This window comes from Tinamus guttatus, unplaced genomic scaffold (assembly GCF_059628265.1).
Source record: "Tinamus guttatus ecotype Peru unplaced genomic scaffold, ASM5962826v1 Tinamus_guttatus_pri_ptg000125l, whole genome shotgun sequence".
NCBI lineage: Eukaryota > Metazoa > Chordata > Aves > Tinamiformes > Tinamidae > Tinamus > Tinamus guttatus.
Window position 1 is genome coordinate 1,817,032 of NW_028288659.1, and position 20,837 is coordinate 1,837,868.

At 38.6% G+C, this 20,837-nt stretch overlaps 1 protein-coding gene across 1 annotated transcript in view; it reads right to left on the reverse strand.

The window, feature by feature from the left end:
• KDM5A (lysine demethylase 5A) overlaps nucleotides 1–20,837 on the reverse strand; it is a 48,667-nt gene that overhangs the window by 17,320 nt on the left and 10,510 nt on the right. Inside the window, exons 7-18 of the mRNA XM_088521561.1 lie at nucleotides 20,471–20,559; nucleotides 17,241–17,399; nucleotides 13,478–13,597; nucleotides 12,290–12,448; nucleotides 10,531–10,712; nucleotides 8,615–8,777; nucleotides 7,923–8,042; nucleotides 6,469–6,663; nucleotides 6,172–6,357; nucleotides 5,782–5,902; nucleotides 5,384–5,534; nucleotides 2,458–2,575 (exon numbers count right to left, since the gene is read on the reverse strand). Coding sequence (XP_088377687.1) covers nucleotides 2,458–2,575; nucleotides 5,384–5,534; nucleotides 5,782–5,902; nucleotides 6,172–6,357; nucleotides 6,469–6,663; nucleotides 7,923–8,042; nucleotides 8,615–8,777; nucleotides 10,531–10,712; nucleotides 12,290–12,448; nucleotides 13,478–13,597; nucleotides 17,241–17,399; nucleotides 20,471–20,559 — 1,763 coding nt within the window. The remainder of the gene's footprint in view (nucleotides 1–2,457; nucleotides 2,576–5,383; nucleotides 5,535–5,781; nucleotides 5,903–6,171; nucleotides 6,358–6,468; nucleotides 6,664–7,922; nucleotides 8,043–8,614; nucleotides 8,778–10,530; nucleotides 10,713–12,289; nucleotides 12,449–13,477; nucleotides 13,598–17,240; nucleotides 17,400–20,470; nucleotides 20,560–20,837) is intronic.

Genomic DNA, 20,837 nt, shown 5'->3' on the forward strand with positions numbered 1-20,837 from the left:
GAAAATATAAACCAATAATACAAACAGAAGGGAAAGAATCCCTGCAGGAGATTCATTCAAGGACATTCAACCAGCACACACAATTAATTCATGCCTGAGTCTCTTACAAAAAGACACATTATTGACAGCAAGTCAGCGGCAGAATAAGAAGCAAAGCCTGGATTTCCTAACCCTCAGTTTACAGCTCTTCATGTCTTGACGCTGTTTTTCACAACTGTCTGAAGGAGAAGGCATTTACCAACAAAGAGAAAGAGATCCATATTCTAAGGATTTTGACTTAGGAAACATATGCTGAATGCTTCATACTGACAACACTGAATTATTACAGTTTAATAATCACAATGTCTTTTGTGTTAGAAAATACTCATCATCCAACATGACATAATTGTTTTGCAATTCATTACAATGGATAATTACATTCAAATGCCATCCTAAAAGTTAGTGAGTGCTTAGGCATAAATGATCGTTAGCTGACTTCATTCAATAAGCTAAGAGGCTATAATTTTCAACAGTAAAATTGTGTATTTATCTATTTTACGGGTTAGTGATGATGTTGAAGCTTCAAAAACATGAACACGCATAAGAGTATTTCAACAAGCTAATTTCCTAAGGCTGAAGAAAATAAGAGAGATTAGTTGGGAGGAAAAGTTTAGATAGAAATACGAATTAAAACCGTGAAGAGAGTTTATTGTGTGGCCTAAAAGCCTTACTAAGCTCCCTAGCAAATGAACGCAGTAGTCAAAAAAATAACTAAACAAGAACCAACAAACCATTAGGAAATTAGCAAAGATAATTAAAGACATTAAGAGAGAAAATACATAGATGACAGAGCTGAGGACATTAGAAGCAGGTGTTAAATACATTAGAAAAAGAAATCTTAGCAATTTTATAGGTCCATTAATAAAAGATGATGAAATTTCATGAGGCAGAAAATGCTCAGTAAATATTTCTATTTTTTATCTGGAAAGAAATGCTGTAAAATCTTCATATGAGGATGATAATATACTTTCCACTCCATTAGCAACTGAGGAACATGTTAACATCTTTGAAGGATAAAGACTAGAGTCAAGAGCTTGGATAATCTAAACCCTGGACTGCTGGAGAGTTTTCTGATTATACACGTTTTCAAGAACAACATGTCAAGACCCATATTCCATGGAGACAACGGAGGATTAAGTCTCTGTTCAACATCAACAATAAATTACCATGGTAATGTCAATACAGAATTCATGGATTAAGAAGGACCCAACTAACACTTGTAAATAGTACTTTATGGAAAAACAGTTTCTTAGCACAGCAATGCCATTATTTTTAAATCACATGTTTGGTTATGTAACTGCAATTACACATACAGAAGTATGTTTAGCATTATAGAAGTTGGGGCTGGACAACACTCGTACTAAAACTGCTAGAGAACGTGAAGGTTAACAAACAGTTAACAGATACATCTCAATATTTTTTTCTCCAGATGAAAAAGCATTATTGATTCAGGATGTTTCTTGAAGGTTTTTTTTTCAGAAGTTGGATAGTACAGTAAAACATTATTTAACATTTCATCAATGACAAAAGCAAATAAGATCACTGCTGAAAACATTTACTACAATACAGACTGCCAGAGTGATAAATGAAAACAGCAGTCAGGGGAATCGGTATGATCTGGATCACTTATCAGTATGGATTCATTCAAAGACAGGTGCAAAGTTACATATGAAGAAACAAGCTGCACAGGCCACGCATACAAATTAAGGGTATACTGAGAAGTATTTAGATATTCAAGTGAAGAATCACTGATGTGGTAATGCCTTCCCTCTTCCCTAAAAAGCACATTAGCATAACCTTCAGAAGTTTATAGAGAGGTACAAAAAGAGCAGGATTTAGCAGAACTTTGTTTCCATAGGTAGTTTTAACGATGATGTAAAAGCAATAACTGGTTTGCTAAGATAAATCCAGGTGGCCTAGACAATAGCAGACAGCTGTCTTACCTGGTTTAGACACAGCAAGATCAGCACATTTGACCATGACCATTGTAATAGGCACCTCTGCATTACTATATCTATTTGTTTTTTAAGTGCTCTGCTTAGTTGCCTAACACAGAATCATCCCTGCAAATGAGCAGGAAAATGCACGGGAATGCATGTTACCTCTCTTTTATGTACACACGCAAACATCTGATCTGTAAAACTGCAATGGCAACTACAAGACTATCCAGTAAAGCACAGAGATACTAAGCTAGATCTATCCAAAATACTTTATTTCCTTCCTTTGGGCCACACATATCATTGCAAAGCAGCTACTTGCTTACTATTGAAAGCTTGAAATGAAACAATTCAATTTATCTCTGCCAGTGCAGGGCTGATTGTTAAAGAAAAATATCTATCAGCTCTTGCCACCAGGTCATCTTATCCGTTCAAAAAAACCTTCACACACAATATGTCCAAGAAGTAGACGTAAACCTACCTTTACTTGTCGGGCCTGGCTGATAACACAGGGCAAGCTGAATAACTGTTGGACAAATGCTTTCAGCTCCTCCATAGTTAGCTTGGTCCGTGTTCTTCCACTATCTTGGCTCTGTCTGCTGTATGCATAGGAGGTCACAGTTAGACAAGATTATGTGAGAGAGAAGATTGCTACCCTGGATTTACTCCCAGTGATGGAAAACAACCCAGATGACTTATAAGTTACGAAAACAAAAACAAAACAAAACAAAAAAATCACAACAACCACCCCACACTGCCACACACGACTCATTACTTCAGAACTCAGAAAAAAAAAGTAATATCACCAAGCATCTTCAAGAGAACTGGGTTGGTTCTGAACAGGTAGATGAACATGCCAACAAGGCAGCATGGATGGAGCTCAGATTTTGCAGCAGAACTATTAAATTTTGACTAGAATAAAAATCCAAATCTGTTTTTGGTAGAATGTTGGGCACAGTCCTAAATCTCTGCCAAGTTGCACACATGGCTGGTTAAACCATCAGTGTCCCCTTCTGAAAGCCAATGGGTCAGGCAAAATAACACGGGTTGAAATGGCTATCAACAAGAAATACTGTGAACATACTATACAAGAGTAAAATGCAACTACATAAATTACAAATGAAAGGCTCAAAGGCTTCAAAGAAAGTAATTCAAGATGTCTGAAGTGTGGACAGTGAAAGAAAGGGGGGAAAGATGGAGCGGGGGACCTTCCAAAAGTTAAGACTGATGAGATAACAGGGAGAAAGTCATGGGTAATTGTGAAAATGGAACTCAAAAACAAGGCCTTTCTGAAGACAAAATCTATAACAGGATCTCAGGGTTACATAGAAGAGAACATAGAGAAAAAAAAAAGTCTTTAAAACAAAAATACAGGACACACTCGTGAACAGAGAAGCCTACGTCAAAAATACTGAAATGGAAACAGTCTCAGGAGAAGCAGGCACTTCCCAATACCGGAGACGAGCAACTTCTGAACTTGAGTCATGGACACCATTGGCAAGAGAAAGATCCAGCTGTAAGGATGCTGGATCAAATGACGGTGATAAAAATTCATGGGAATCATGAGAGCCATCTCATGAAGCCAAGGGTATGGAATTGACAAGGAGACCCTCAGACAGGTAACTATGTGCATCAAAAATATAGGGACAAAGTAACACTGACACAATCTATCTCTAGGAGTTCATAGTAGGCACACATTCCCAAGGAGATTATTTCAGCAAATATCCTCTTTCTGTTCATCTTGAGGACTAAAGTTGTTTCCAAGATCCATGTGGAGATTTGTTCCTGCTTGCTCAAGGCAGCTGGAGCAACTGATTGCCATGACAGGCACGAACAAGAAATCTCTCATGTGTAATAGCAACAAGCTCTCAAAAGAAATCCTGTTTTTTAGAGTTGTATCTCTTGAAGCCAAAGCACTGAAAAAGCTGGCCTTGCAAAAGCAAGAGATTGCTACACCTTCTGCAAAGACATTTCTCTTGAAAGTCATTTGAAGCAAGTGCAACAAGCATGATGAAAGCAGTAAAAGACCTACAAATGACACGCTGCCCAAATTAAACGCTTGATATAAATATCACTGGCAGGCACAATCATTTCACAAGCAGGACATTTTTGAACACTAAAGGGCCGGTTCCCTACAAGTCAATCTACACTTTGTTACTGAGAGAACACTCAAGAAAAACAAAATTAAACCTCTCAACACTCTTAATTCTAATTGTAAAAGTAAAATTTAGATTAACCGTAAAATACGATTAATCTAATATCTAAAACTCACAAAGAGATATGGGGAAAAAAATTGCACCAAAAACTGACTTGTCCCCAGGAGCTCAAGAAGGAGCAGTTACTGAGCGGAATGTACCCGAACTGGGGAGCACAGCTCCAACACATGCGCTGCCGCCGGAGCGCCAGGACCCCCTGGACAGGACAGCGTTTGACACCATCATTCCTGCGTTCCGGCACCCAGGCACCTTAGGCAGACCCCAGCGGCCACCAGGTGAGACCTTGTGCTCATGGACACAGGGCTCATGCCTACAAAACTGCACCACTTTCAACAACGGGAAGACACGCCACTGGGATGTGGGACGTATCTTCATAGTTTCATGTTACTTATCTTTCAGGTTTGTCTGTAACCAGATACATGAGGGACAGACTTACTTCAACTGCTCTGACTGTGAATTTACAAGGTGCTAATCCCTGCTGTGTTGCTCTGCTTCCAGACTCATTTTTAATTTCTGTTTTATTTATATACCTTATCCTCCATGTAGATGTTATCCTCTCAGTGTAGTAGATATGGATATAAGTGTTAAAGAAGCTGAAGGTGACCTCTAAATTTAAGTTTCCTAACATTGTTCAAAAAGGATTCAAAATCTTAAGAAAGTTCTCACACTTCAGTCTTTAACACGTTGCTCTTCAGCATACAACTATCCTCAGACTACACAAGTCCTTTTCTTTGCCCCTCGGAATTCTCTCAAGCTTTACACCTTTCAAAGCTGCTATTTCCTCTCTCTTCCTTGCGCTTCTTGGGGAAATCCTGGAAACCCATCAAACAATCCTGTAGAATATAAACATTCCTGTCAAGACTTACTTTCGTAACACTTTTTCTTGCAGTTGTCTTTCGCTACAACTCTCCGACACAGAGAAAACCATGATCAGCAACCAAACACAAACCTTCTCGAAGTATTTTATATTTTAGTAGAGAAATCAGCAAGAAACAGTACATTTAACACAACCCAAGTCTGCATTTTGGCCCTTTGTGTCACTACATCTACCCTCCTATTTCTGGGTGAATCACAGCACTAAGGGCAAACATGGAAAAAGTTAGTATGCAGCAAGATCTCAGGGTTCTTACATCTCCAGATCCAAGCAAGTAAAAAGACACTGAAACAATTGAAAAAAAAATCCTGTCCTACCTGTGTTTTTGCTTTTTGCTCAGAAGCAGCTGTGCCACTGAAGCACAAGTCTCTGCTTCTTTCACAGCATCTCTGAGCCGGCGGAAAAGATCGTTCTCCGGATATTTCCTGTCTTCAGCATCCTCCAACATCACTCTCAACTCAATCACATCTGTAACAACAGTATATAAATAATTTGTAAGCAGGAATAAGACATTTTAGAATGTTTCCAAAACCTTCAATCAAGGTTCTGACAGCCTACTTCAATTTGAAACGCACAACAATGTGTTATATTATACTCTTTCAAATTAGCTCTTTTTTCCACTGAGAACAAACAACACTGTCAGTCTTATCAAATGAGCACACAGACTAAAAGCAGGATGTCCTAGAGCTCCTTCAATGAAAAAGAGAATTCTGACCTTTCTTATGATTGAGGTTGGCAGACAGAGCCTCTGTAACTCTACTGACCCAAGTGTCATAGGACTGTGCTCTCACTTTCACTCCATAGAGCAAAGAAGGAAGGTCTTCTAGTGGGTACCGGTACCTGAAGATATGGAAAGAAAATCACACATGGATATTATATGCTCATAGAAAAGCCTGCATATTGCTTATATTGAGATTCTCCAACTAAAACAAGGCCAGAGGGATAGAACTTGTTTAACACCCTCTGCCTTGGGAACAGGAAGCTAAAAAAGGAGGATAAAAATATTCTTTCTAGCCCAAAGATGACAAAATTACAGTTAGTGTTGCATTTCATCATGGCTCTCCTGGAAAAGATCACATCTGGATAAAAAGAGAAAAAACATCAGGTACCTTAGACATTTGTTCTGCATTGGACAGGGACATAAGTCAGATGGATGGTACAGGCACACTAGACGCTCAGGATTACAAGAACATGTAAGAGCTGACAAGAAGCATGTGGTCCTGCAGGCTGTGCACTGACGCTCATCATCTGGAACTAGTTCGAACACCTCTTCTTCAGACATCAACACTCCCTAATAAAAATGAACAAACATGTTAAACTTGATAAAGATCCAGGAAGTGAGGGGGGAGCACTTCCATTTTCCTTTTCAAGTAAACAGAAAAAGGTTTCTTTTTCTACTCACCATCTGTACAACAGACTCCCTTAAATGCGTTTCTTCCTCTATCATTAGAGTCATCTCCTTGCAGACCATGGCAGCAAGCCCTACATCCAAGCTCTCTGGATCTGCAGCCATCTTGAAGATCAGCTCTTCGTGGGAGAAGACACAATGACGCGCCAGCCTTCGGTAGTGGCTCACACACTGACGTCCAATAGGAAGCTAGAGGGAAAAAGAAAAAAAAAAAAAAAAGAAAAGAAAAAAATCCACATTCATGATGTCTATCATTTTAGGAAGACATTCCAAGAGGAACTCTAATCTCCCACTTTCCCTTCCTTTGCAAAACCTGGAGAAAAAGAGTCTCAGAAATAGAGTAATATCTTATGGGAGAGAGTCACTTACAACAGGCTTCAAATCATGTCACAGCAAAAACAAAAGGTTCAAAGAGAACATTCATTTTGGGTGAGAGTCATCCTTCATAAACTCACAAGCCTAACTTTCAGGTATAAGTTTAAGAGCTGTCCTAAGTACTTCTTACTGACAATGGAGGGAAACTAGCACTGTAAAGATGACCTCTAATAGGCTGAAATGGATTGCCTCTGGATACGACTATGCTTGGACTTAAGACATTTAACTGCATGATGTCTAAAATTCAGCAGAACCAACATCACTATTTGGTTCTTTTTAGAGATGGAAAAAAAAAAACACTAGAGGATTTGGCTACATAGATTTCTGGGTTATATTTTACATAAGCAAAGGAAATCTCACATGGCTAATGCGAGTTTTGCAGATTCCCCAGAGGCTATAAACAGATTACATAATGGGTAGAGGAGAAAACAAGAACACTGTGACACTACGACAAGCCTGCAGACAACTACTCTGATTAATGACTAAAATTTTCTGATTAAGGATTGAGGACTAAAAGTCCTACTTTTAGTAGGACATCAACAGAAGTTAAATGAATAAAGTACAGATCAGATCTTAGCTTCCTAGTGTTAGTCCTGAACAGCAGTAGCACATACTTCTCTAGAGAACTTACTGATGAATCCATGTTAAGTTATGCTTTGCTGTGGCACAGATATTAAAACAAGCACAGATTTAACTACAAGTTGCAGAGAGTTCACGCAAAAGGATTAGAAAAGTTATATGCAATCCAACACGGTATATTAACCTATACCAATCAAGAAAGATGCATCAAAGAAATGCTACCTAAAGAAAGTATGAAATATCACCCTTATGTTAGATGAATGCTTAAAAGAAAGACCATACTCAATTTTGGTTGGAAGCTGTTCAGAACTATGTGCTCATCAAAATATTTTTTTGTAAAGCAAACTTGAATCAGTCTAACTCTTGCACCTGGAACTATAAACATAAAACATATGATGCAACATAAAAGACTATCCCTCAAATAAACAAGTTACTATCGTTCCCCTTGTAAAGGTCACCTAGCAGAGACATGTCAAACAAACAAAAGAACAGACCCAGTCAGCAGTGCAGAAGTTCACAGCTTCAGCAAAGTTGTATCCCTGGTTAAATCCAGAGTGATAGGCACGAGGAAAAGTCACAACAAACTCTCCAGCACATTGATTGGTCCTGTACACCTAATACAAATGAGTATAAGAGGAAAAGAAACTTGCAGCAGAAGTTATCACACATTGTAATAACACCTTTGGAAATCACTTTCTTGACCTATAAAACACCATAGGCAACATAGTCACACCGAAAGTGGCAATGTGTGGTTCTGTCTTCTTAAAATGAATCCTCAATTTATAGCCTGATTCAAAAAAGTCAGCAGTTGAAATTATAAGGCATAGAGAATTCTCTTTGTAACTCCCAAAGGGGATGTTTCTGTATTATCAGCTAACAGATTGTCATTAATCCATCACACCACAGTGCGCAAAAGCCTATGGAAACTGAAGTGTTTGCTCTGCTGGAATGTTTGCCAGAGCAGCAGTTCACACTAACACAACTGCAAACGGTTACAACTGCTCCTAAAAGCTAACATTTAGTCAAAAACAGAGTTTGCAGAAAACTCAGTTTTCTACAAAACATAAAATAAATATCTTCTCAAGTGACATAAAAATCTTCAGTTGCTCCAAACCACTGTTACACAATCAGAACAAAAACTAGATCCTAAGTCGTTTATGTAAAAAAATGCCTCTGCAGTGCTCACTGGTACACCATGCTCCATCAGAACATTGGGGTTCATGATGGTGACGAGCTGATGCAAGAGATCGGGCTGGGATTCGAAGAGCTCAGGAGCCAGTTCCTTCATCACATCCTCCAGCTGCTCTGCCGCGTGAGAGGGCACGCCGTACCACGTCTTCGGCTCTCCCCTACAAAACCACAATCAGGGTAATTAGCACTTCATTTCTAGGGAAAGCAAGGATGCCATCCAACTGCAAAGTACAACTCAAATATCACATCGCAGGCTGCTTAAGCCAGATATATTTTGTATGCACCTCACAAAATCTCTTTAACTGAAAACACAGTCTTTTCCAGGATGTATCACTCCAATCTGCTAAATCGATTACTCTACAATATAATTCGCAACAAATCTGTCAGAAGCTTTTTTATGATAAGCTTAAGATGAAAAGAAATTGTCATTTACCACTCTCTAAAGGGATAAAACAGGGAGTATTTCTCTTTAGAAAAGTTTATTGAAGCTTATCGTAGCCAATATCTAACAGAAAAGAGACCACAGTACTCCTCCACTCACTTAATTGGGCTTGGAGAAGTCCAGTGTCTGGAATCAGTGGTGGAAACATCAAAATACCAGTGTGATGAAGTAAAACAGTCCTAACATACATTACTGCTGAAAACCCACGGTCCACTGGACTCTTAAAATAGAAAATGCCTAATGACATGAATTCGCTAATTGTGAAGGAAGAAAGGAACAAAGAAGCAAGAGCAAACAGCAAATAGAACATATTGCTCTCATCCCTCTAGTCCTGCCTCACCAAAGCAAGCTGTAACAAACCAGAACCTGTGGTGTCGGGATTTATTTGTTTTAATTTTATCTTTGCGAATCTGAAGCAGTTTACATAACACTGACTATACTACTATGCTTGTCAGCAATTAACTGGAAAACTAGGCAAGGAATAGGGCAGCATCGTTTTGCTTCTGGCAGGCTTCAGTGACACCTGCTGGTAGGACATAGCTAGCAAACCTCGGTAACAAATAAATAAATAAATAGATCAGAAGAATAACTCCTCTGTATCTGACTGGGCTGCAGGAATTCACCAGCTGATACAACCCACACACTGTTTCAGTTAATAGCATGCTGAGGACAATAACTGAACTCTAAACTAAACAAATCCCCCTCCTGAGCCTATGGAGGGGATCTTACCAGCAAACACGCTTCTCTGGAGATGTGCACAGTCTAAAGGCCATCAACTGATCCTTACCATATGCACAACAAACTTTTCACTCTGAAGGGGAGCTGCCCCTCGCTCCTCTTCTCCTCCCACTCTCCCACACTGACTGAACCCGTTGACTTGGAAAGACTGCAGTGCAAGTCATTCATCTGCCATGACTCTTCTTTTGAAGCACAGAAGAATGAACACTAGAACATTTTGGGAAATGCTCTAAAAGTCAAAATTGCTTTCAATTTTTCACTTCACTTTAATCAATAGGGCTATTTCTCTGTACACACAGATCTGCTGCTCAACTTTTAGCCCCAATGCCTAGATAGGCTCTAGGCAACTGCCTCCATTTCCAGGACAACGGCATATCAACTCTGAATCATAAAGCACAGGTTAGGAGGCAACACAAACTGCTGCTCAGTTCAAAACTGAAAACTTTCCCAGAAAAGCTGTAAGCCCATAAAGCAAGATTTTACACTGACACTGGATTTTTGGCAACACAAAAATATTCAATAGGTTAATTAAAAAGTTAAAACCAAAGAGCCTAAACAATATTTATATACTCTTTCAAACAGCTGCAGTTAAGAATACGGACAACTCATCATTTTTAGCTTTTTGCTTAGAACAAATCATCTGCATAAGCGGGTATTTTCAAGTAGAACTGCAAATTTACTAACAAACAAGACTGTAGAAGGTAGATGGACAAAAGGCAAAGGGGACATACCAATGCAGGTAGTTAATGGAATAGCTCCAGTGGTCTTCAATGTGCCAACAAAACGATGAGAAGCACATCCCTACATACAGCCAAGGTACCTTCATGCCAGAGATATCTGCATTGATGTGAGCAAGGACCGACTGTTCCAGAATGGGCATGTTATTCAAGTTCCAGCCAGAAAGTGCATAATCCTGCCAAACAAAGAGAGAAAATTCTGAACAAGTCGGAAGACAATCAGAACACCAAATCTAGAAAAGAACAAAAGAAGGGATCAGACAGTTGATTTCTATACCAGACAGTGGGATCCGTATTCTGCAACAATGAAGCTTAAAAACTAGGAAATACTTCCTTAAATATCTCAGCATTTAATCAAGCTTAACATTTTAGCTATTAGAACTTCAATAGAATCCTTGGTTATACTGGATGAAGGCTTATATGTTTAGGTTTTGATTTTTCCCCCTCCTACTTTGTAGCTTTCATTCTTTTCTGAGGGGATAAAATACTAGTAACCCTAGCAGAAGAACAAAACATTTAAGTTTTCAGTGAAACTGGATAGCTTAAGTTTCACTGTATCCTGTACAATCTTACGTTGTTATTTCAGCTTTTTAAAGGCCTACTTTACTGCAGGGCAGTTTATCTTGAACTTCTTATATATAATGCTAGATTTTTTTCTCAGGAGGAGAACTTCCTATTCTCTCATAAGCAATTTCACATTTACGTTCCAATACATTCTGCACAAAAAAAAAAAAAAATCAAACAAACTGCCCAAAAAGATTGCTATCACCCTTTTACATTAGCCTACTTTCACTGTTAGCGTATAGCTTCAGTTTAGGCATATCCCATAGCTGCTGAAGAAGGACGGTCCCAAGCTCTACTCAGAGGCACATTCCTCCTGTTTCCTTTCCACTGACACTAAATTCAGAACATGGAGTCAGATTACCTCAGTGATCTGTCTAGAAATTATTTTAAATTATGACTCTTACACAAATAGATCAATAAGAGGTTCCAATTCACCAGGCAACCAAACAATCAATGCAAAGCCAACACAAACATGCAAGTGGGAAAGTACAGGCATGGGTGGCAGGTGAGAGTAAGAATTACCTCTTTCAGTGGGGAGCACAAGTTGATCTCGGGCTTTGTAACCACAAAAACAGACCCTAACTCTCCCTCTTAAACTGAATTCATACATATGAACAACCAGAAGATTTAGGCACTACAGTAAGCCTGGACAATAAAATTGGTATGGCAGATATGAGGGAAAATAGATAAGATGAAGAAGACCTGATAAAAATATAATTTTCCGTAATAGCAGCATACTTGTATCTCTTTATTCATCCACTATACACTTTCAGAGAAACAAGCTAAATCAAATTATCTAAAGATTTTGTCTATTTTAAGCCTTATTTTGAACCTTTTGAACTAAGGCACTCAAAATAAGAAAGAAATATCTTATCGGTCTCCTTACACTTGGACATACTATAACATCTTGCATATTTTTACCAAAAGATATCAAATTGCCTACTAAGATTAAGTGATACAAAACAGCTGTTGAATACATCATGGAATAAATGGTTAGCTAACAGAATCAGATATCAAAAAAAAATCTAAAATGTCTGTTCAAAAGGAATGCTAAAGGAAAGCACATTCAAAAGCCTTAAGCAATTTTTATATTAAAAAAAAAATCCACCCCAATTCCAGGCCTACATGCTTAATGTGAAATTTTATGCAGGGTAAAGAGCGAGGTCAGTTTGCATATTTTCCTCCTCACCTCCTCCTCTGGCATCAGCTTTCGTCGGCCATCCTTCACTGGAAAGCCACTTCCAAAGTCCTTGGATGAGATATCAGCCCCGTATTCCACTATGACATCTTCTTCTATGCTGCTCACCAACCGCCAGAATTCTTTTTCCACCAGTTCGGTGGGAACCATCTGCAAGAGAAAAAGCCATTAGAGTATGTGTAGTTAAGTTCCACTCTAAAAACCATCATTTAACCACCCTGTCACTAAATCCTCATGGATTTTGAGGCATCAAGGCCATTGCCTCTCACCCTCCATTCAGTTGGCTTATATTCCTTAGCAGTGGCTGCTATATAACAGAAACAGGATGCCACATTATAAGGAGTGGGATTGGCAAAAAACTAAAGCAGGGTTTAGTTTTTAAAACCCTGATAGCAAAGAATAGAGGAGGAGACAACCAGCAGAAGCTGGGCACTAAACAGAACAAACAACTTGGACATTCCAAACAATTTCAGAGGATAAAGACCAAAAGTTCTGAATAACAGCAGTGAAATTCAGACAAGGAATTATGTTTAAGAGAATGCAGTCTTCACATAGGTCACTGCAGCTTCTAGTTACACTGTAACTTGGCGTGCTCACCAGGCAGGAGCCCTGATTAGAACAGCTTTGAGTTACTAAAGCAACTCATGGGAAAGAGGAGCGCCGTGCTGCCTAGAGGAGAGGAGAATTATCCAGGTGGGCCAGAGCAGACCAGCCAGTGTTGCTGAGATGCAGAACCAAAAAAGCTGCAATCAGACAGACTCAGTCTATTGATTTTAGAAGAAAAGATTGCAGGGAGGAGGGGTTTTATCCTCTGAACAAACTAAACTAAGACTTAAAAAAAACAAAACACAAGACACACACAAAAAGGGCTGGAGAAACAATCCTCTGCCAAACAAGAACAATTATGTACGCAGTTCCATTAATCAAGAAGAGCTTAAATGGAGTAGAGGCCATGGGCAGTAAACGATCAAGCAGTAAAGCTATGCATTTATCACAGGAAGAGGGTGAAACAAAGTTGAAAGGAGACCAGATGCCAGAAAATTAAATCATTTGTTTACACATTTCAAGCTTATGGTGCCTCTTTAAACAAAGCTAAGATGCCTCAGCAGAAACTCAGCATCAGTTGATACCACTTCTCTTTTTTCCCTACAAGGAATCATAACAAATGTTGAAACCCACGTGAACCGGCATGTTGAAATAATCAGACTTGAAGTTATCAGCCATTTCACCAAAGCTCTGGAGAGTATATTCCCTGACAGCTTGTTCAAATCCAAAGGCCTCACGGGGTTTGTTGCATTCCTGGAAGAGGGAACATACAAATATTGTTTTCTCAGCATCAGTGGCAAACAATCACACTTTCAGCAAAAAGAAGAGTGTCCGAGTCCTTATCAAACTCAGTAAGCTATCAGTTTTCACTGCTTTTCTCAGACAAGAAAGTTCTACAAAAATGGAAACAGAACAGAATAAGGGAAGTTAATTAACCACCTGGTAAACCCCAATGCTACAGGCTTCTGCTCACCTGTCCAAAACTAAATTTGATAAACAAAGGAGTAACAAGGAAGAATCTTAGACTGCCTTAAGGGATTTCTGAGACACAGTAGAATCAAGTACCTGCAGGAAAACTACACAGGAGCAAATCCCAGGAGCAAATCCCAAGTGTTTTAACAAATCAACAAGTCATCGGCTGATTTGGCACTACCAAGGCATGAGACAACAACAGGAACTCTATTAAGGCAACATAAAACTTACCCATGAAGCTGACATATCAGAAAATAACAGGCATTGTCCATCCAACAGATAAAATATTTAAAGGGGCCTCCATCATTTTATCCACAAATATCTCAGAGTGCAAAAAGCAACCAGATCACACTTCTGCCCCGTTCTCCCCACCTATTTGCTTCTAAAGTGTCTGTTTCAACCCCTTCCCATCTGACCATTATTATACATACAAGATACATTGGAACACAGACTTTAAAAAAATGATGATCAGCTTTTTAATGATAGTGAAGCAGGACTGGAATTTAAAAAAATCTTTTTTTTTCCCCCCCCTCCTCTCCCAAGAACTATTATTAGGCTATGCCCAACATTTATCAAAGCAGACCTTGCATGTGGGAAGCAACAGAGAACCTACAAGCTCCGTAAGCAATCTATCAAAATGTTACTTTCCTTCCTGTTGAAAGTTTTTCTCCTTATCCAACTATCCTCTGAAATTTCAACTGAAGACATATCACTCCTGACTCTAAATATTCAAGAATCTATTAAAGAGATTTCCAAAATTATATATGCCCTTTTTGCTATGTCATCACTAACTGATGTTCGGTTATGTTCCATAACAACCCCAAGATTCCTTTTTCTTTCTGCACTGCTCTCTAACCACTTATTTCCCATTGTATATACTTGCATACAGCACTTTATCTCCATGCATATCATTTACCTATATTAGCTTTTATCTGAACTATTCCTCAAATTTATCATGATCACTTTAACCCTAATCTTGTTCCTTCAAGGTTATGATAAGACTTTCCAGATAACTGACAAATCTCACTATTTCACCCTCACCCTGTTTCAGTCTTTTAAATTCTTGAAGAACATCCTGAATTGATATTGAACCAAGTTCAAACTTGGTGTTTATTACCACCAGATTTTTCTTTTGATGCTTTTTTTTTTTAATGTTCATTTCACAGAATCACAGAATGGTTGACGTTGGAAGGGATCTTGAGACATCATCTAGTCCAACCCCCCTGCTCCAGCAGGGACACCTAGAGCACGTGGCACAGGGTGGCATCCAGGCGGGTTTAGAAGATCTCCAGAGAAGGAGACTCCACAACCTCTCTGGGCAGCCTGTTCCAGAGCTCTGTCACCCTCGCAGTAAAGAAGTTCTTCCTCACACGCAGATGGAACTTCCTGTGTTTCTACTTCACCCATTATCCCTTGTCCTATCACCGACCACCACCGAGAAGAGTTTGGCCCCATCCTCCCTATATTCTCCCCTCAGGTACTTGTACATGTTGATCAGATCTCCTCTCAGTCTTCTCTTCTCCAGGGTAAACAGTCCCAGCTCGCTTAGTCTTTCTTCATACGACAGATGCTCCAGTCCCTTAATCATTTTCGTGTCCCTACGCTGGACCCTCTCTAGAAGCTCAATGTCCCTCTTGTACTGGGGAGCCCAGAACTGCACCCAATACTCCAGGTGCAGCCACACCAGAGCTGAGCAGAGGGGGAGGATCCCCTCCCTCAACTGCAGACATTTCTTTCTTACGCCACTTTATCTATAAATGAGAGTTACAACACCTCACCTTTGGCCAGCAGTTTTCAAGGATAACCACTAATAGTTCGAAAATTGTTTTGGCTGGCAGTAAATACTCTAAAGTTTATCAAATGCTTTTGACCCGAAAGCATCTAAATAATCCTTATCCTGCTATTCTAGCTTGTTTTGGCATCCTGCTGTTAACATTACTTTAAAACAGATGCTGTTAATGTAAGAACTGACACAAAAAGGTACTGTTGAGCACTTCAAACTTATGCCGATGCTCCCATTGCATGAAATACCTAAGCTTTTCCCTTTCTTTTTACTTTTATGTATTGATAGAATTTTTCAAATACTTTTTGTACCTTTTGCCAATAAGGGCTTAACTTGCACCATGACTTTGAGTTTGTCCTTACAGGTGTCATTTACCCTTGGCAACAAGGTATCCACATTTTCACTACTACCACTATTATTGACATATCTCATGGGTGTCCACATCTAACGTTTTTACATCACCCACCACTTTCGGACTGGTGTAGTTTGCCAACATTCGTTCAATGTTCCCTCTTAAGGGAAGGTTTAATGAGCAGCTAAATCAACTCCAGGAGTTGCAGTCCAATGGGCTAGTCCCATCCTCCCTTTGCCTGTGACCCCAACTTTCCACCTCTCACAACAGCATTCACATGAGTTCATCTGGCACCCTAATCTCTCTTGGCGGAGGGATAGAGATCAGTGAGTTAATCCACCTCGTTACGTGTCTGTGCAACCGTTCATACCACCACAAAGGAAACAACAGAAAATCCCACAGCCAGGGGGTTGGGTGTATGTATGTGTGACTGTCTCTTTTGGGAAAACATAGTGTAGAAAGCTTAAGCTATTCACAAAATTACAGTCTTAGAAACCACTTTTTTTTTTCCCTCAGAATATCTGCCAGCTTCCTGAGCTTGCAAAAATCTACTTTCATAAGACATAAATCAAGAAAAAAAAAAAAAGTCAAATTATGTCCAAAGCCTTTAGGTTGCTGATCTTTCTTCTTGACATATGAGCTCCTGTTTCTCAAGCAATTAAATTCAAATTAGCTTCCACTTTCAAAGCCTCAGCTTCTTTTTCTCAGTCTAACTCAAATCTAAAATAGCTACATTTTAAATTGGGTCCTTCACTTTCTGCAACAAGCTGTTCTGGACATATCCCAAATGACAAATAGAGCAATGTCATAATTATTTACCAATAAACAAAGCTCTTTCCTAGGCCGAAGTAAAATACTTCAGTTATTTAACGGTTTAGAAAATACCTTATCCTTATGCTGAATCACCTATCCCAATCCTTATGATACCTTTTTGTTTCCCTCTAGACTTTCAATAGCCCTGCTGCTCACCCTGATTTCCATCACCAGTTCATCATATTGAGTTCAGTTCTCAGTGTGCAAAGGCTAAAGGTCTGTGTTTCACATACCAACATAATAAACAAAGGTTATATCAAGGCTCAGGAAGTCACATTTCTGCCCCTTCCTTGATCTTTCTTTATGATTCATGAGCCAGAAGCAGCTGGAAATTCACAACTTACTTTTGAAGTATTCCACACAAAATACAGCTTCTATTTAAACAGAATGGCAATGGGACCTGAACTGGTCTTGGTCCTGACCTTTTCAGGATCACAAAAATACATTCAAAGCTTGACTAATTCTTGAAACTGTACCTCAGCAACGCACTTTGGACACCTCCAGTCACCTTTGGGTACATCAGGTAAAGGTGGAATCAAGCAAAATGTGTGATAGCTGTCATCACACCCATCACACAGAAGCAATTTGTCCTCATTGTTTCCTCTGCCACAGAATAAACAAACATACAGATCAACCTGTGGAGAGAAAGAAAAAAAAAAACAAAATAATACAAATCGCAAAAAGCCTCCTCATCCAGTACATGCCTTCTTTTACAGTAAGAAAGGGTGCAACTCCAAAGTCTGATACATGGACCTCACACCATCTCCTTTGCTCATTGAGAAGCACTGGTAATTATCAATTACGTTTCACTCTCTTGAAGCATTCATGTTTTTAAGGGCTAAAAATAAATAACTATAAAAATAGTTATTTTGGAAAATATTGGAAAATAACTATCCAACTCACATGGACAGTTATTTCTTATCAAACACAAAGTACCAGTTCATTTATGTTAATTTAAGGCAAAAGGATCACTTAGAATATTTAGAACTGCAGGTCAACTCTCCTTCAGGACACAGTAACGAAGAACAACTCAAATTAAAGCCCTACAGACAACATGGCTGCCAAGTATCTCCAAAAACTATTTCGGACACATACATTCTATCATTAGGAGCAAAATTCTCCCATTTGCAACAGGCAAGAAAATATAACAGAAAACCATACCTGCAGAATTCAGACAAAAAAAAAAAAAATCAAAGGGAAGGAGAACAAACCACATATGAAAGTTCTAACTCCTTTTTCCTTTTCTCCAAAATAACACATAAGAACTCCAAACAACAGGATAAAAGTATTAATTCCAATACTTAAATAAATAATTTTTAAAATGTTGTTCTTGAGAGGTTTTCCTGGACGACACTGGAACCTGTCCTCAGGGACTAAGAGAAACACCATCATCAGGTTTTGTTTTCTTTGCTGTTGCCTCATGGGTTTTCCAAAGACACTTGGGGGATTAAGTATTTTCAAGTGAAGATATTTAGCTAACATTTAGTATAGCACTGAAGATCTGCAATGTAATCTGAATGATGAAATTGTGTATTACTTTATGACAGCTAAAAAAATATCCTATACATAAGCATTTAACAACACAATTATCACGAGCAACACTTGTTCCTGACACTCTCACTACTCTCCTCGGTCACTGGGTGACTCATGCTGTTTTATCTCCTTCAAACAGCTCAAAATCCACTGGAAGTGGTAGGACTGTTTTGGACAGTGAGATGTTTTCTCCCCTTGCCCCTCTTAGCCAAACTGCCACAAAAAGTGTATGCTTTTCATCTGTTTAGGTTCACATAGCTGAGTTCAGTACTTGAAGTCACTCCCATCTTAAAGTTACGCCAGCCAGGCAACTTCCTCACTCTGCAGTAGTACACTTCTCAAATAGAAGATTGCTCAATAATTTTCTCAAGAGAGAATTTTCAAAATAATGTAATTCTATTAAGAAACCCCTTGTTTTCTCCTCCCCTCCCCCCTTTTTTTTAAGCTCAATCTTCATGAAAGATCGTGTCTGTCTTAGGCATTAAACTAGTTACTTTTGTCACAGGTATTTAAACGGAAGAACGAGGGATGGGCAGAAATGCTTCCATGTCCTCTTCCCAAATCAAAAACATTATCTTAGGGATAATGAGGAATTAATTATGCATAAAGGGAAATAATAACCTTTTTGAAAATACCTTCTCCCCTCAAAATTCTTATGAGCAGAATCAATCTTTTTCACATCAATCCATGTGAAGATTTCTCAGATAAAGACTGCATAGAAATACTCAGAAAAAGCAGATTTGTGATTATAGAGCCTTCCAGCTACACAATTAAAACACAGTAAGACTATGATGATACATATTTTTTTTCAGGACATGGGAGGATAATGTAGATCTTTTTATTTCACAGCTAACATTTTACATGAAAAACAAAGATAAGAGAAAGGTTTCAAAACTGAAGTAAACTTTTTCAGATAGAAGGTAGAAGGCTAACATATCACATGCACTTTAAAGACTACTCTCATCCAATTATTAAACAAATGAGGACCCACCAAAGTCAGTAGGACAAATGAGGACAGTACCAGGTCACAGAATTTCATATAATTACAGTTACAGCAATAGAATTGCAAAACAGCAGCTGTGCTGCAGCAGTATTTTCCTTTCTCTTATGAATAGGGGTAAATAGAAATAGAAAACAATTACTATTTCCTACAAAGAAGCATAGACTAAACAAAATACTTAAACAGAATCATACTTCAGAAAAACACAATGATCACAGCACCTACACAGCTCAGGAATATCATATAATCTGAGGGGATAACACAGTTGAAAAAGAAGTCAAACTTAAAAAGTCCCACTAATTCTAACTTAGCCACAACAGTACAGAGATTTGCTTTTAAATATCCAACTCCTCCCATGTTTTTCCCCAGGAGGCATTTCTGCATAGAAAAATATGATTATTTGAGACTTTTCATTGCATTGACCTTCTATGGTTAAAAATTAAACCACAAAATCTTTCAAGTGTTCTCAGGGTAACAGAAACAGTACATCCTAATTACTGGTCTAAAATCTTATTTCTTCAGACATCAAAAGCATTCGTTGTCATTCACAACTGTGTACATATGCTAAACTATGGCAGTTTAAAAACAAAGTCACATGAACTATAAAAGCGATTAAGAACAAACATATACTGCTTTTCCAAGCTCAAATATCAAAGTGGTACGTTGATAATTTTTACTTTTCCCCTTAATGGTTCCTCTGAATTTTCTCTTGGCTGGACTTAGGAAATGAAACGGCTGGTTTAAACACAAAATAGTAATTTGAGATATGGACAGATGGAGTTGCTGAAAAACAAAATGCTGTTCTATCAGTGCACCTCAAAATACCTTTACAAAACAGAAGTACAATTAAAAGCAGAGATGAAATGAACAGAAAGGGAGGTACTCATGGCACGTAAAAAATGTGTGCCAACCCAAGGCCTTGAACTCGTGGTCGGTAAGTACCTTCATGTTACAATGCCCTTTTCTGCCTGAATGATCAAAAACGAAATCTTAACCTAACATATATATCACGGTACAAAATATCGTTCTTTTTTTCCATACTAACAAGATAACCTGCTGCACTGTACATCCATTCATCTTTTCCCAAGAACAAAGAAAAGCCTTCAAAAATAATCTTAGGCAATAAACAAGCTTTGTATTATCAGAAACCACTGCCAGGAAAACCAAACTTACAAAGTTGACAGAAAGTGTTCCTTTCCGTTGCCTCATCTGCATTCCAAATGCTTCTGATCTGGTTCCCTTGCGTCTTCGCGACACCTCATCTTTAAGTAAAATAAAGTTAAATGTTATTAATATCACAAAGATAGATCTAGTGTGCAGAACCAACATAGATGTCCACCCTGGCACCCTGCTTTACATCAGAAATACCTTACAGTTCAGAAAAGCCAAAATGCCTTGCTATACCTATGCCAATATAAAATAAACACAGTTTAGAAAAACATTTTTGTTGATCCTCAGAGGTGATCCAATTGCCTCGGGAAACTGTAAATTACACTCACAATTTGAACACTTAGCTAGTATGAACAAGGTCAAATTTTTC